Source organism: Symsagittifera roscoffensis, chromosome 2 (assembly GCF_963678635.1).
Source record: "Symsagittifera roscoffensis chromosome 2, txSymRosc1.1, whole genome shotgun sequence".
Classification (NCBI taxonomy): Eukaryota; Metazoa; Xenacoelomorpha; order Acoela; family Convolutidae; genus Symsagittifera; species Symsagittifera roscoffensis.
The window spans coordinates 18,426,890-18,440,757 of NC_087063.1; the positions used below are offsets into that span (position 1 = coordinate 18,426,890).

The following is a 13,868-nucleotide window of genomic DNA, read 5'->3' on the forward strand; positions in this document are numbered from 1 at the left end:
AAGATGTCTGATTTTCTATTAATTTTAAGTTTATTCAAGCCAGTTTGAAGCTAATTTTTTCAAACATGATTTTTTCCAACGTATAGAAATTTGTTCCATGATTGGTTGAAGTCAGAACAAAATATGTTACTTTTACAGCAATTAAAAACTCTACCCGGATTGATCTTGCAGAGAAAATCAGTACTGTTGCAGTATTGTTACAGCAAAAAAATCAGTACTGTTACAAAATTAAGCCAGCGTCAATTTATCTTTGATCAGAGAAAAAGAGAAAAATCAGCAATAAAAACAGCACTGTCACATAGGTAAATCAGCACTGTAACAACACTGTTACAGAGATGAATCAGCAGTGTAACAGCACTGAAAATGGCAAAAATAGCACTAAGAAAGCAAAAAAAGCTCGGAAAAGTTTCAAAAACAGCGCTAAAAAACTGCAAATGCACCACTGAAAGTTTGAATTCAAAACAGTGACAATAAATAACAATAGAAAACTGGTCTACTGGTCTATCCCAAATGCAGCAATTAACTCGTCTCATGACTGTTTTAAAGGTAAAGTTGAAAAGGCATGTACACGTAGATCTTGTATTGGTTTATCAGGATTCTTTGAAACGCACAATCTCCAGATCTGAAAACGGAACGTTTCACATTAAATGATGAAAAACAGAACATTTCACGTTAAATGATGAACTCGGAAGCACAATTCAAAATACTCTCCTAATAGGTCAACTTGAGATCCTTTACTTCCTATTTGACTCGGTTTCCACCCAGCTTTGCAAATTGCACACGTAACTCCCACAAAATTAGTCTAAATTTGTATCCGAATAAAGGATATTGACTTCTTAAGATATCGGCAGCGTGTGAAATATTCGATTCGGATTTTCTGAAAACTCCAAGTAAGAACCAGGTTGATAACCATCAATAAAAAACGTTTTAGGGGAGTATTTTACCTTGGTCCCGCTCTCTTTTTTTCTAAGATTAGATTCATAGGCCAGGAGTTTATATTAAAAAGCTTAAGTCCTCGAAAATGCGCTAAAAACCGTTTATTGACCATTTTTTTTGAAATAAGCGCCGTGATCTTGATGGGTATTCAATCGCTCTTAACTGATGAACTTTCGGTTATATTGTCGGTTCTTATGCACTAAACGGCCCAAAATTAGTATTTCGACATCTTGATCTTGAACTGAAATTAATGTGGTTGAATCTGATTGGCTATTTAGCCAATCAAACTCAAACATGGTCGATATTTCAATTAAAATTCCAGCACGTAAATTGATTAGCCGAAATCCTCAAAAATATGGAACTTTTTTCGACAATATTTAACTGAAACGTTGTGGCTGGACGAATTTCACAAGTGAATTGAAATTAGTTGGATTTTTTGAAAGAGTTCCATGTTTTTGATAAGTTCTGCTAGTATTTTCATCCGCAGGAAGTTTTAATGAAAATGCCTGACTGCGTTGTTGAGCTAAATTTAGCAAATCAGGTTCGACCGCATATATTTCAGCTGAAGATATACAAATGAAGTTTTAGGGCCGCTTAGTGCATAACACAAGATCCGTTATATCTCCCAAAATTTCATGCGGAAGAAAATAGAAAATACCCGGGTTGACCTCCAAAGACCGAAAATGCTAATCATACAATTCCATAAACTAAGTCTATGAAAAATTTGAAAAAATGCTACTCATACAAAATTCATACAGTTCGCTAAAACGGAGTCATAGAATTTTTGAATAAAAATTCTTGTTTTTGCATATAAGTTGTTGTATCGTCATACATTAAAAAGAATTTTTTTTGTCAAAAAATGCGAATCATACATTTTTCATATATGAAAAATCTATGACTAGCATTTTCTGATGGCTAAGTTGTTTTGAATTTGCCGCAAACAATTTTTTAAAAACCATTTTGGTACTCACACAAACATTTTTCAAAAAAAAATTTGCATGCAAAAATTAATTTTTTGTGTGTATAACGTAGTCCTGGATACACAAAAGTTGAGTTTTTTTCCATTTCTCTGGATAACATTTTTCAAAAACACTTAACACGCCTATTTATTTTGTATGGCATGCTGTTGTATGCTTTGGTCAATGCATGATTCATTAAAGTTTAAAATTTTTGAAAAATTGAAAGACGGTCAAACATGTGGTGACTCTATTTCTGAGTAACCAAGGTTTTTGTCAAATGTGTTCGCTTACAAAAACCACCCAAAATTATTGCGAATTTAGATTTAAACTTTAGAAATTTAAAAATAACTAATCATAGACCTTTCATGCAATTTTACGTACTTATGGAATTGCATTAAAAGTAAATGATTAGCAAAAAGTAAATTTTCATATATGAAAATTGTATGACTAGCATTTTTAATCAATCCGGGTACAGAGCAATGTGTTTGCGCTACATGATTTGGCATATGACCCATTTTAATCAATCAAACTGTTTTAATGTCCCGACCTTCGAAGAACGTTTTGAATTGTTTATGCTTGATTTTTAGTGTTCATGATTTAATGTTTGCTTTCAAATTTAAAGTTTTCAAAAATTTTTTAAAAAAATTGAAAACAATGAAATTTTTTTGAAAGTAATCTCCTCACACGCTATGTCAAATGCAAAATGATAAATCTCGTATATTGTATTAAAAGTATTAAATAGACCAATTAGCATGCCTCAATCTAATTTGGAACTTGTTCCAAGACGGATCAATCTGCGCTCGCGCATTAATTGCCAAAATGATTATCCCAAACTGACATATTTCAAACCTCCAGAAGTTTACAAAAAAGGTCGCTGGCATGTGTTTTTTTAAAATTTGAGTTCAAGCCAGCCAATTTTTTGGGAAGATACGAAAGAATTCCGTCAAAGATGGCTAGTTAAAAAGTCGAACATCGTCTGGAAAAAAAGCACAAATATTTTGTCCCTTCCTTCGAAAGTCAGAACAATGATAGTTAGTAACTGTGCAATTACTTAAATAAATTTACTAACCAAGACAACAACTTAACTACTGAAGTTTTCAATGGAAGTAAAATTGTTGGCGTTGTTTGTAAATTTTTTCCAATATTTTACCACAATTCAACTGCCCGAAAACAATTTATCTTGATTATGACTGAATTCGAAAAAAATTGACTCCCTAATACAAAGAAAAAGGTTCCTAAAGGGTGACTTCCTGATTGTTGCGACTGCTTTTTATTTTCTATGGAGTCGTAACAAAATTAAATAAATCGATTAAATTTTCCAAAGAAAATCAAACGCTATTTTAATTACAAAGTGATACAAGACTGCTTGTATCGGGTAAAGCCTTGATGTTTCGACTGCCTTTTATGGTTTATGGAGCAGTAGTAACATTTAAAAATTAATTGTAAATAAAAACCAAAAATGGAAAAAAGTTTTTGTAAAATTTGAAATTGTGTTTGAAAAACATCCCCCCACACGCCATATAAAGTGCAAAAGGATAAATTTTGCTCCTTGTAACAAATCAATTGTGGCAAATAAGCTTCTTTCAACCAATATGGAACAATTTCTAAGACGGATTAACTCTCCGCTTACGCGTTACGAGCGCTAATTAAATCGCGCGTTAATGTCCCAAATTGGCCAAAATTGCAATATTTAAACCCCCGTAATTTTACGAAAAATGATTACAGGTGAAATATCTTTTCAAAATTGAGCTCAAGACAACAATACCTTTCAAATGATATAAAAAATTTTCCAATAAAAATGGCTAGTCAAAAAGTCGCAATTTGTCTGAAGAAAAACAAACCCACCCCGAGCACAAATATTCCGTTACTTTCGTATCGAAAGTCGTAACAATAGCGTAAGGTTACGTATTAATTAGAATAAATAGCTTAATTTGTTTTGGAACGATTCCTAAGATGAATTGAACTGCAGGTTATGCTTAAATAGCACGAAAATTTATGCGCGTGAATTGTACCTAATTGGCCAAATTGGCAATCTTTGATACTCTTATAACCTTATGAACATAATCACAGCTGAAATTTTTTTGGTAAACTTTAAACTTGAGCTTAGAACACCACATTGTTTGGATAGTATTCAAAAATTCGACTAAAGTGGCTAATTAAAAAGCCAAAATTGGTGAAATTGTTGACAAAAACCACGCCGCGCCGAGTTCAAACATACCGTCACTTTCTTCAAAAGTCCGAAACAAAGTTTCAAAAACAATCATTTTTGTTATATTTGTGACCTTGTTCTTATAGTTGTTAATGCGTACCTTTGGCAATTTGTCTTTCATAATGAAATCAAAACAAAAAACGTTTATTCGTGTAAATAATTTGATTCATCTCGCACTCAAAATATTTTCGAGTGAAATAAAAGACTAACCCTACTTTCTAAGCTCTAAGTGAACTTCAGTAAAATTATATCCATGAGCATGTTTTATTTGTGAAAACTATTTGTGTATGAAATATGCAATTTCTTAGAAACGCACGAAATATATTTTTTGGTAAGATAGCAGACATTTTGAATTTTGATGGACTCCAAAGTTTGTTGATTTATGTTTATAATACCTTTTAAATAAGTTTCGAAAACTAAAATGGTTATTTTTTCAACGTTATCTTGTAAAAAACGTCTTATCCCTCCCCGAAATTCGTTTGAAGGGGGATTTACGGTGGAACCGCAAATGGACACCACAGAGTGGTCTCTTGGGTAATGAATTCAGTGGGACGACCGAGATTCACTACTATCCACAATCGCGAAAGGGTTAAGTCGGTGGCAACTAATCTGCACGGTATTATTCCCTTCGTCTACTGTTTTTAGGGCTGTCTCGTTCGCTCTCACGTCAGCAAGAAGTTCCAGTTGTAATCAAATTGAGAAAAAATAACTCCAATTACAGAAGGCTCTACGTGGCCAGAATACAAACTAATAACCTAATCAAAGAAAAGGGTCTGCGGTCAATCAACACAATTGCCTAATTGCAATTTAAGTTCCAACTAACTCAACTAAACGATTATCTCTCTCTCTCTCTCTCTCTCTCTCTCTCTCTCTAGAGAAGCTTAATTAACGAATTACAAGCAGTAACACAAAATACTCAGTTCTACCTGCTAAAATTAATAGTATCTCCCAGGATCACTATTCCTTTTAGGCAGCTCAACTGATTTCTGTAACGTAACAAATCACACTTCTCAACTCTTATGAGAACAAACTATTTTCTTCAAAAGCTATCAATGTTCTCTAACTAATAATGAGAACCCAAAAACTCAGTAGTAGCTTATATTCTTTTACTAAGGGTAAGCTATCCGTCTATACCTTTTCGCTATGTTTGTCTATTTGAGTTTCAGTTATAGTTATAGTAAAGATCGTCCCTACAAGTCCTGACATTTTTTCTGGTACCCTTCTGCAGGGTCTTAGCTGAATTGTTCCTCTGTCGACACTAGTTCTATTTTCCAAGTTCATTTAGGTATCTTTAACTAAGTTGTGCAAATATCAAGTCTAATTTCACCAGTCTCAATTAACAAGTCTCCCAAATTGTTTATTTAATTTTCTCCTTAATGTTCCGACCTCGCCGGCCAGGGGAAGACCCTTTTTATGGCTAGCTAATTTTTTCCAACCATCTATAATTCCAATCTACACTCTATTCGAATCCCGACCTTCTAGCTATTAGGAGAAGGTTGTTCGCCTTAAATGGGTCAAACTGTGCCAACAAGTCACCTCCGGGGAGCTAGGTAAAAAGGTCCGTTCATATTTTTTAGGAGATCTACTTCCCATAGCATACTCCTATCACCGTAGGCATCCTCTGGGACTACTTTTATTTAGTCAGATTGAATTACTAATAGTAACTCATTCGCCAAGCTAAGCTGAACCTAATTTTCTCAAAGACCACTTTAGTCAGTTCCACTAATGCAATGTTACAATTTAAAAACTATAGCCCTTCAGCTTCTCCACCAATTTGAAGACAGGTGATCTAATCCTATTTCTTAAGGGTTGGGAGTAGGGAATACGCCAGTTTCGGGTGTTAATCTCAAGGTTTTGACCATGAACTCCTAAGAGTTAATTAAGGGTCACTCTGCGGTCACACGGGGCCAATCTTCCATACTGGGGTTCAGAATCTAAGAGCGTCCTACATACGAAGTTCCACTCATATCCCATATATACTTCTCAATTTATCCCATTTCTAAGGTCCATTATCACTTTTACCGGAAAAAGCTATTATCACCGGAAGGAGATGCCGGAAGAGTTTTACTCAGCAGGCGAATTTTTTTCGAAGATCACATCATGTGTCTATTGCCGCCTTAAAATCAATTTGTCCTCGCTCCTTATTTTGCGAAAATTGCTTATTTCCGGTCTAAGGGGTGTTTTTTCCAAGTGCTAATAACTTCCGGTTCAACAAACCGAGTTAGCTCAAATTATGATAAATGATGTCTCTTGTCACTACCTATCATATCGGAAAATTTTGGCTCCCTGCGTTCAGTGGAACCCGGGAAACGACTTCCGGAAGTCGGGGAGGGACTATTGGCTTAAGGCATAATACCGGAAGGAAGATAGGGTCCAGGGGGTCTGAGATTCCAAACTTAAGCTTCCCTCAACTAGGTTTGTAAAATACTAAGTTCTGGTCCCGTTCCAATTGCTAGATACTGAGTTCTGATTTTCACTTCCAGGAACCGTTATCACTTGAGGCAGGGAGGTTCGATAGGTCTAGATTTTGCATGCCAGGGTCAAATCATCTCTAGGATCCGTCCTGTGAGTTTCATAAGTTAGCTTCCTCAGCTTCTATTCGGGGGTTATCAAATCTTACTTCACTTCAGCTATAGGAGGGATAAATTCTTCCAAGGTTTGAGCAGTTTTCAGGTTGTTCATTTGCGTGCCTTTTTAGTTATCATATTGGTTAATCAATATCCGGCTACGTAGTACTCATTAACCTTCACTATGTTGCAGTATTTCTCAACCCGAGTCGAGATTTTTCACCTAATTTGAAGCAAGATTTGAGCGGTTTGAGCGGTTTTTTTAGACAATTACGCTAAAAATCTTGCTTCAAAATGAGCGGTTTGAGCGGTTTTTGAACGGTTTATCTAAAAAAAACCGCTCAAAAACCCCGCAATATTTGAACGGTTTTGAGCGGTTTATCTAAAAAACCGCTCAAAAAAACCGCTCAAAAAACCGCTCAAACTAATCAAGGAAACTATCCACATCAGTCTAACTTGAAAAAACAGTCCTGAACGTTGGTGGGGGGGTTTGTTGGATGTTGGATACGTTGAGGGGGTACGTTGGGGGAGGGAGTACGTTGGCGGGGGGAGGTAAGTTGGGGCGGGGGGGGGGGGGTGGGGTTGTTGACGTGAAGAGCTGGTCAAAAATGCTGTTTTTGGGCACTTTTAGGAAAATTACTACATATTGGTCACCCCTGGATGAACGTGTTCGTTCGAGTTTTGCAGAGAAGAGAAACGTTGAGTCTGGGACCTCGACCCGGGAAGACCGCTCAAAAACCGCTCAAATCTTGCTTGAAAAACCGTTCAAAAGTCACCGCAAGAAATGAGCGGTTTTTGAGCGGTTTTTTAAGCAAGATTTGAGCGGTTTGAGCGGTTTTTCCAAAAAACCGCCCAAACCGCTCAAACCGCTCCAATCTTGCTGGAAAACCGCTCAAACCTCTCAAATCTTGAGAGGTTTTTGAGCGGGATCTCGACCCGGGAAGGTGAAACTCTCAATCTAAATCTAATTTTAATGAAAGCGTGCATGTAAACCACTTATTTGTTCAAAATGTGATTGATTTTACAAGACCAAAGTATTAAGTTGTTACTTACCCAGAGATGTCTAGTATCTGTTTACTTCTCACATTTTGCTGCTGCGACGGGTTTTGACCCCGATACTCGAAGCTGACCCAGCTTGGAATTTGGAATCGGGTATCCTCGAGATCGATCTGGGATCTTCCGTTATTATCTGCGATAGTGCTGCAAGTTCCTCCTTTGCCAATAGCTGTAGTAAATCAAATGTAGATGAATTACTTGAAATATATCTAAAAAAAATTGTATACTATTTTTTTATTCAGTTTGATTTTTTCCTATAAAACCAAAAGAAAATTAATTAGTTGAGTATACAAAATTGAAAACCAATCAGCTTCTTATAAACTACTCTCAAGTTCGACCACTGGTATTGTGGATTTAAGCTCGAGTTATTACGGTTCATAAAACAGAGCAGACAACTAATACGGACACCACAACAAATGATCTTTGCCAATTTGCACCATATGGATAATTGTCTCGTATGTCAATCAGCATTTTTAGCTGGATTTGTTTAATGATATTTTTGATTTGAATCCTGACGACACGACCTTCTTCTTGAAACATTGAATCTCTATTTTACATCTGAAAAAGAAACAAGGCTGCGCGTATTCGGCCGAGGCTCTGAATGTTTCGACTGCCCTGCACTTTCTATGAATTTGTGTTCCGTTAAAAAAATGTGTTAAGAAAATAAACCCCCTACACGCTATTAAAAGTATGAAGGGATATAGTTAGCATAAAGTAACGTTTTAATTGAAACACCTAGCATGCATCTATTCGCCAGGCGAAAAAGCCGCTCCGGAGTTTATAGAACGTTGTATATTGCACGTTAATTCTCCCAAATTCGTGGACATCTTTCAAACCCTGAAAACACCCCAACACAAAAATTCCGCCAATTTGTTCAAAATGTGGATCTAAAATACAATTTATTTTTGTTTTGGAGGCGTTTCAAAGCAAATTTAGATTTTGTAGACAAACTTTTTTTGATTTTCGAAGAAAGTGACGGAGTAATTATGATTTTTTTCTCTTGACTAATTTCAAACTTTCAACCGGCCATTCTAACGAGGTTTTTTTATATGATCCAAAAACTCGGGAATCTGTTATAATCGAATTAAATCATGGGCAATCTTTACCACACATACAACGTTTCACTGTGACACGATTGATTAGAAGAAAATTGAAGGTAGTGTATCGTGTTCCGAATCCTAAAGGGTGTCCTTCATTTAGGGGTCCTCATGTAAAGCAAAATACAAGGAGAACGATCCTTAATTTTTTTGAAGGTCTGCTATCCTAGGGTTTTCTAAATGAACGTATGTTTCAACTCTTAAAATAAAAGATCCCCTCCTTAGAAGGTTCTCAAACCAAACAAAGTTTATGTTTGTCTCAAATACGTTTCAGATTTTCCCACTTTTTAATTGTAAGCAATTCCTCCACACGAGCCTTTGTTGGCTTTCTAACTTTTGAAGGTGTAAGTTATTAGCTGTGCCATTGAGGACGAGTATATTAAATTAAAATTTTGGTTGAGTATATATTGAGCAGTGTAGGTGTGTTAAAATAACATCTGAGATGATAGATCTTCGAGCAAGGTTTGGCTGCTCTTTTCAAAATTTTATTGATGTGTGTTTTGAAGTTTAACTTTTCATCTATTATTATACCTAAGTATTTATATGATCTTTTTTTAGAGAAGTTCTTCCTGTTAAATTCTAATGTGGCTGTTTCATCCTTGTTTATGGTAGGCAAAAACCAAATTTCAACATTGCTTGTATCTGGGTTTAAATGCTGCCGATTTCCTGTTTAGTTTTGTATACAATGCACAGTCATCGACAAACAGTACAGCCTTATTATGCCTACAGACGTTTGGCAAATCGTTTATATACAGCAAAAACAACAAAGGACCCAGGACTGAGCCTTGTGGTACAGCGCAGAAGATTACGTTAGTTAAAACAATCCGTTATCAGAAACTAAAACAATGTTTACTTTTTTCAAGATATCACCTCAAAAGATTAACAATTTTACATCGTAGACCGTATAGTTTGCAATTTCCATTATAATTTCGTGATCACCTGTGACGAACGCTTTTGCAAGATCTGTTAGCAAACACAGGGAGCTAAAATTATCCTATAAGTTCTGCACTATTCGTTCAGTGAGTTCTAAGATAGCATCAATTGTGCTTTCTTTGTTCGGAATCCGTACTGACATGCTGTTGATACATCTTGTTTATTCAGAAAACTTCTCAAGCAATTAATAATCAACTTTTCGAAAACTTCTTCTATAAGTGGTTGATTAGATATAGGTCTGAACTGACCACAATCTGACAATATGCCACTTTTATGAATTGGTTGAACTTCAGCAATCTTAAAAAATGAAGGATAATATGACAACTCTACACATTGATCAAGAAGGACCTCAATAGCTCATATATAACCAGACTAATTCTATGATTAGGTTGTTATTTGGGTTGTAACTATCAAAGTTTTTTATTTCAGGCTTTTATTTACTTCATAAACTGTTTGGGGTGAAATGTTTTCAAAAAAGTTGTATATTCATTCTCTAGAGCGTTTAAAAGTGTTTTGGTGTTGTATTTTTTTCGATTAGCTTCCAACCAATTTTAATCAAAAATTCGTATGTTTTTCTGCATTCAAAATGCTTTGTTTGAACTCACCTGTTCACCTTTTTTTTCTGATCCCAACTATGACTTTATACGAACTTTTATGGCTCTTGCTTTTAAGTCTATTCTCAAAGACAAATTTTTTTTTATTTTTGATACAAGATTTTCAGTTTTTATCCCGTTGTAGCTGGAATTTATCAAGATTACAATCGCTCTTGTTGTTCAAACAAATGTTGTACAGGTTATTCTTTTAAAGACTCTCAGTCATGAATTTAGCTGTTATCCAACTTTTCCATTTTTTATTGGATGGGAGCTTATGATTTAATTCCTTCCATCAGATTGGAAAGCTATTGAGAGCTGAGAAAAGCAGTCATTCAGTTCTTCAGTATCATTTTTGTACTGGTTTTTTTCAGTGGTCTGCCACAGCACAAAATTGAACTTCAGCAAAGTCCGATGGTTACCCAAAACACTTCAGATATCTCAAATTTAAAAACCTTTAATTTCAAGCGAATTTTTGTCTTCATTTTGAACTGGTGCTTCAATTTCTACCGCCTCGGGATCCAATATAGAGTTGTGTTGGACCATGACTGTTCAATAAAAATAGTTGAATGGTTGATTTTCGTTATTCTAATACTTTCAAATTCCAATAAAATTAACCCAAACAGTAGTTGGCTGATTTCAAGATTTATAGAGTCACTTCTGGACTACACATCAACATTCATGCTCCACAGACAGTGTGTATATCTCCAGGCTGCATTTTCAACTCGAACAGATAAGCCGGTAATTGATCAAGAAATTTAAAATTCTTCAATTTAAGTACTTTATTGACAATAGTTAGAAAATTCTTCTCTCCGCTGTTTTTGCATCAAACAGTCAAAATTTGCATTTCGTCTAAAGTGAGTTGTTTAATATAAAATGAAACACCTTTGCGTATGTAGGAGGCAACAGTCACACCGCATCTGTTCCGATTCACCGTTTCTAACGCAATTTGAAAATACCAACACCCATATAATCTTTCAGCCATGTTCCAGTAAGAGCAGAAATTTGCGGCTTATCAGTTTTAGTTTCCAGAAAAAACTCTAAGGTTTCATGAATTTGCGTTAAGAAGCGAATGTACCTTTTTGTAATTTCAACCAGTTTTGTTTTTCGTCGAAGTCATTTGATTAATAGGCTGCTGAGATTCGCCAATTGGTTCGGGTAATATTTTTTCCTACTTAAGTAACTTTTGTTGATAATTTGAAAATTCATTTAATTTGTTTTTTATTTTGTTCAACCATAATTGCTCAATATCGCATTTATGGGTCGTGACCTAGCTCAGACACTTGTCAATCTGGTTGCAGAACAGGAAAAAATATTTACTTTCGGACGAGCTTAATTGTTGAAAGTCGCAACTGTACTCAAAAATGCTAATTGAAAAAATCAACAAAAAAAGAAAACTAAGAAATGGGGTATCCGTCTTTTAGGAACTATGCGTCACTTGCAATTATTTTTTTATTCTTATTTTTAGAAAAACGAAAAGGAAGAAAATTTTTTAAAAAAATTAAAAGAAAAAAGACAAGGAACTTAGAAAGTAGTTGCTGAGAACCTCAACTAGTCCCAACTTTGAGCATTCTTCACCCTTTTTGCCTTTTTTCTTGATTTTTTTTTTCGTTTTTAAGACCATTCAATTGTTATTAATCCGAAGTTTAGCACCGTGTTTTTTGTATCGTGTGTTTTTAAACCGTGTTTTCGTATGTTCCTTATTTCAAACCATATGGAACAAAAAAGAAGAAGAACTCGTTCACTTCTAAGCGAACGGTTGAAATTGAATTTGTCAATGGTTAAGGAAATTTTGCCCATTGACAGTTTTTTGGTGCGCGTTACCCCCTCAAATTTTAGCATATATTGGCATCCAAGACACCTTTTGAAAATTTTAGGGTCATTCTTCCCAAAAACGATATCTCAAAATATTACGAAGGGGGACTCTTTGGGTCGTCAAGGGTCGAATCCTTGAGGAATGGGGGGACTAAATCCTCTAGTGTACACGCACCAAACAGAGAGGAAAAGTTCGACCTCGTAATGTGGAACTTGAAATTTAATTCTTCTATATAACACATAAGTAACAGCTATAGACGAAACACACGAACATCATGAAAACTCCTTTCAAAACATGTTCAAAAATGCTTTAACAATGATAATTATTGTCAAAAAATTCTTCTATCTTAAATTTTAGGCTCTATATCTCTAAAGTAGCTGCAGAGAAAATGACAACTAGCAACAAAATTATTCATTCACTTCAGAAAGCGCATTAAAGGAAATTAAAAACAAGTGCTAGGCTTGATAACCATGGGCGGATTTAAGGGGGCTCCCCCCTCAGGGATTCGACCCCCTGCCGACCCAAAGGGTCCACTTTTGATACTTTTTAAGAAATCCATTTTGGCTGACCGACTCTAAATTTTTTTTTACTTATCTCGGATCTACTTAACAATCCCCCCCTATGGTACCTACTTAAGAATCTCCACCCCTATAAATCAATACAGTAAATTACCACTGAGCTTTTTTTTGAGATTTCTAATTTTGCTGAGCTCTGATTGGTCGAAAAATCGACCATTTTGATCTACTTGACAATCTCCCCCCTTTCTTGAAAGGGGTGGAGATTGTTAAGTAGATCCCGAATCCCCCCCCCCCCTATAAAGAAAGAAATGAACAGTTAAGCATTTACGAAATTTATACCTTGTCAACTATCCCCCCCCCCTTTTGCAATATAGTTGGGGGGGGGGGGATAGTTAACAAGATCCGATATTTTGATTTGAACTTAGTAACGAATCTCCCCCTTTTGTAAAAATAGACGTAAATAGTTAAAGAGATCCAAATGATGTAAACCAGTGAATTAATTTGTGTGTTTTTCCATAATTTGACTATTTTGCCTTTGCTTGGCACTAGCTGTTAAATGTATACCTGTCTCGACACCGTCATCCAAACTCATGTCCGTCCCTGACCTAGAGGTGAATCTGGTGTCCGTCAGTTTCATAGCCACCAAACACCGGTTGAACTCAATTCTCCCCTTTTGGAAGTGTTTGTCGACGAAGCCCTTTAACAATCAAATTAACCAAACCGGTGACCGCTCGACTAGCATTAATCTCGACTAGCATAAAAATTTGAAAACATTAAAATAAATCGACTAGCAGAACTTTGATAGCTTTATTTCTCAGAATTACAAAGCGACAAATAGAATCCTTTCAAACTATGGTAAAGGATTCACAAGATTAGTTTCTGGTGTACTACGTGCTTTTCTGATAAATAGAAAAATAGGAAATTAAGCAATATCAACATAGGCAAATGAATTTCCATATCACATAAATTGTGACCCGCTGTAGAGTTTCAGGGATATTAATCGATTGTAATGGATTTCTAGCGATAAAAAATTGGACAAAATAATCGACCATAGATGACAAGACAATTTCATAACTTAAATCCATTTTAATGGATTGTATTCGTTTTTTTTTTCAATTTAAAAATAATCTATTATAATCCATTTTTTTCTATTATAATCGATTTTTTCTCAACCAAATTTCAAGAAA

The 13,868-nt window shown here is 35.3% G+C and overlaps 2 protein-coding genes across 2 annotated transcripts in view; both read right to left on the reverse strand.

Annotated features, from left to right (window-relative positions):
• LOC134840599 (F-box/LRR-repeat protein 2-like) overlaps positions 1 to 13,868 on the reverse strand; it is a 382,029-nt gene that overhangs the window by 255,331 nt on the left and 112,830 nt on the right. The window lies entirely within an intron of this gene.
• Positions 1 to 13,868, reverse strand: part of LOC134840600 (uncharacterized) — a 52,162-nt gene that overhangs the window by 2,763 nt on the left and 35,531 nt on the right. Inside the window, exons 3-4 of the mRNA XM_063856524.1 lie at positions 13,246 to 13,378; positions 7,725 to 7,896 (exon numbers count right to left, since the gene is read on the reverse strand). Of these exons, the coding sequence (XP_063712594.1) occupies positions 7,725 to 7,896; positions 13,246 to 13,378 (305 nt within the window). The remainder of the gene's footprint in view (positions 1 to 7,724; positions 7,897 to 13,245; positions 13,379 to 13,868) is intronic.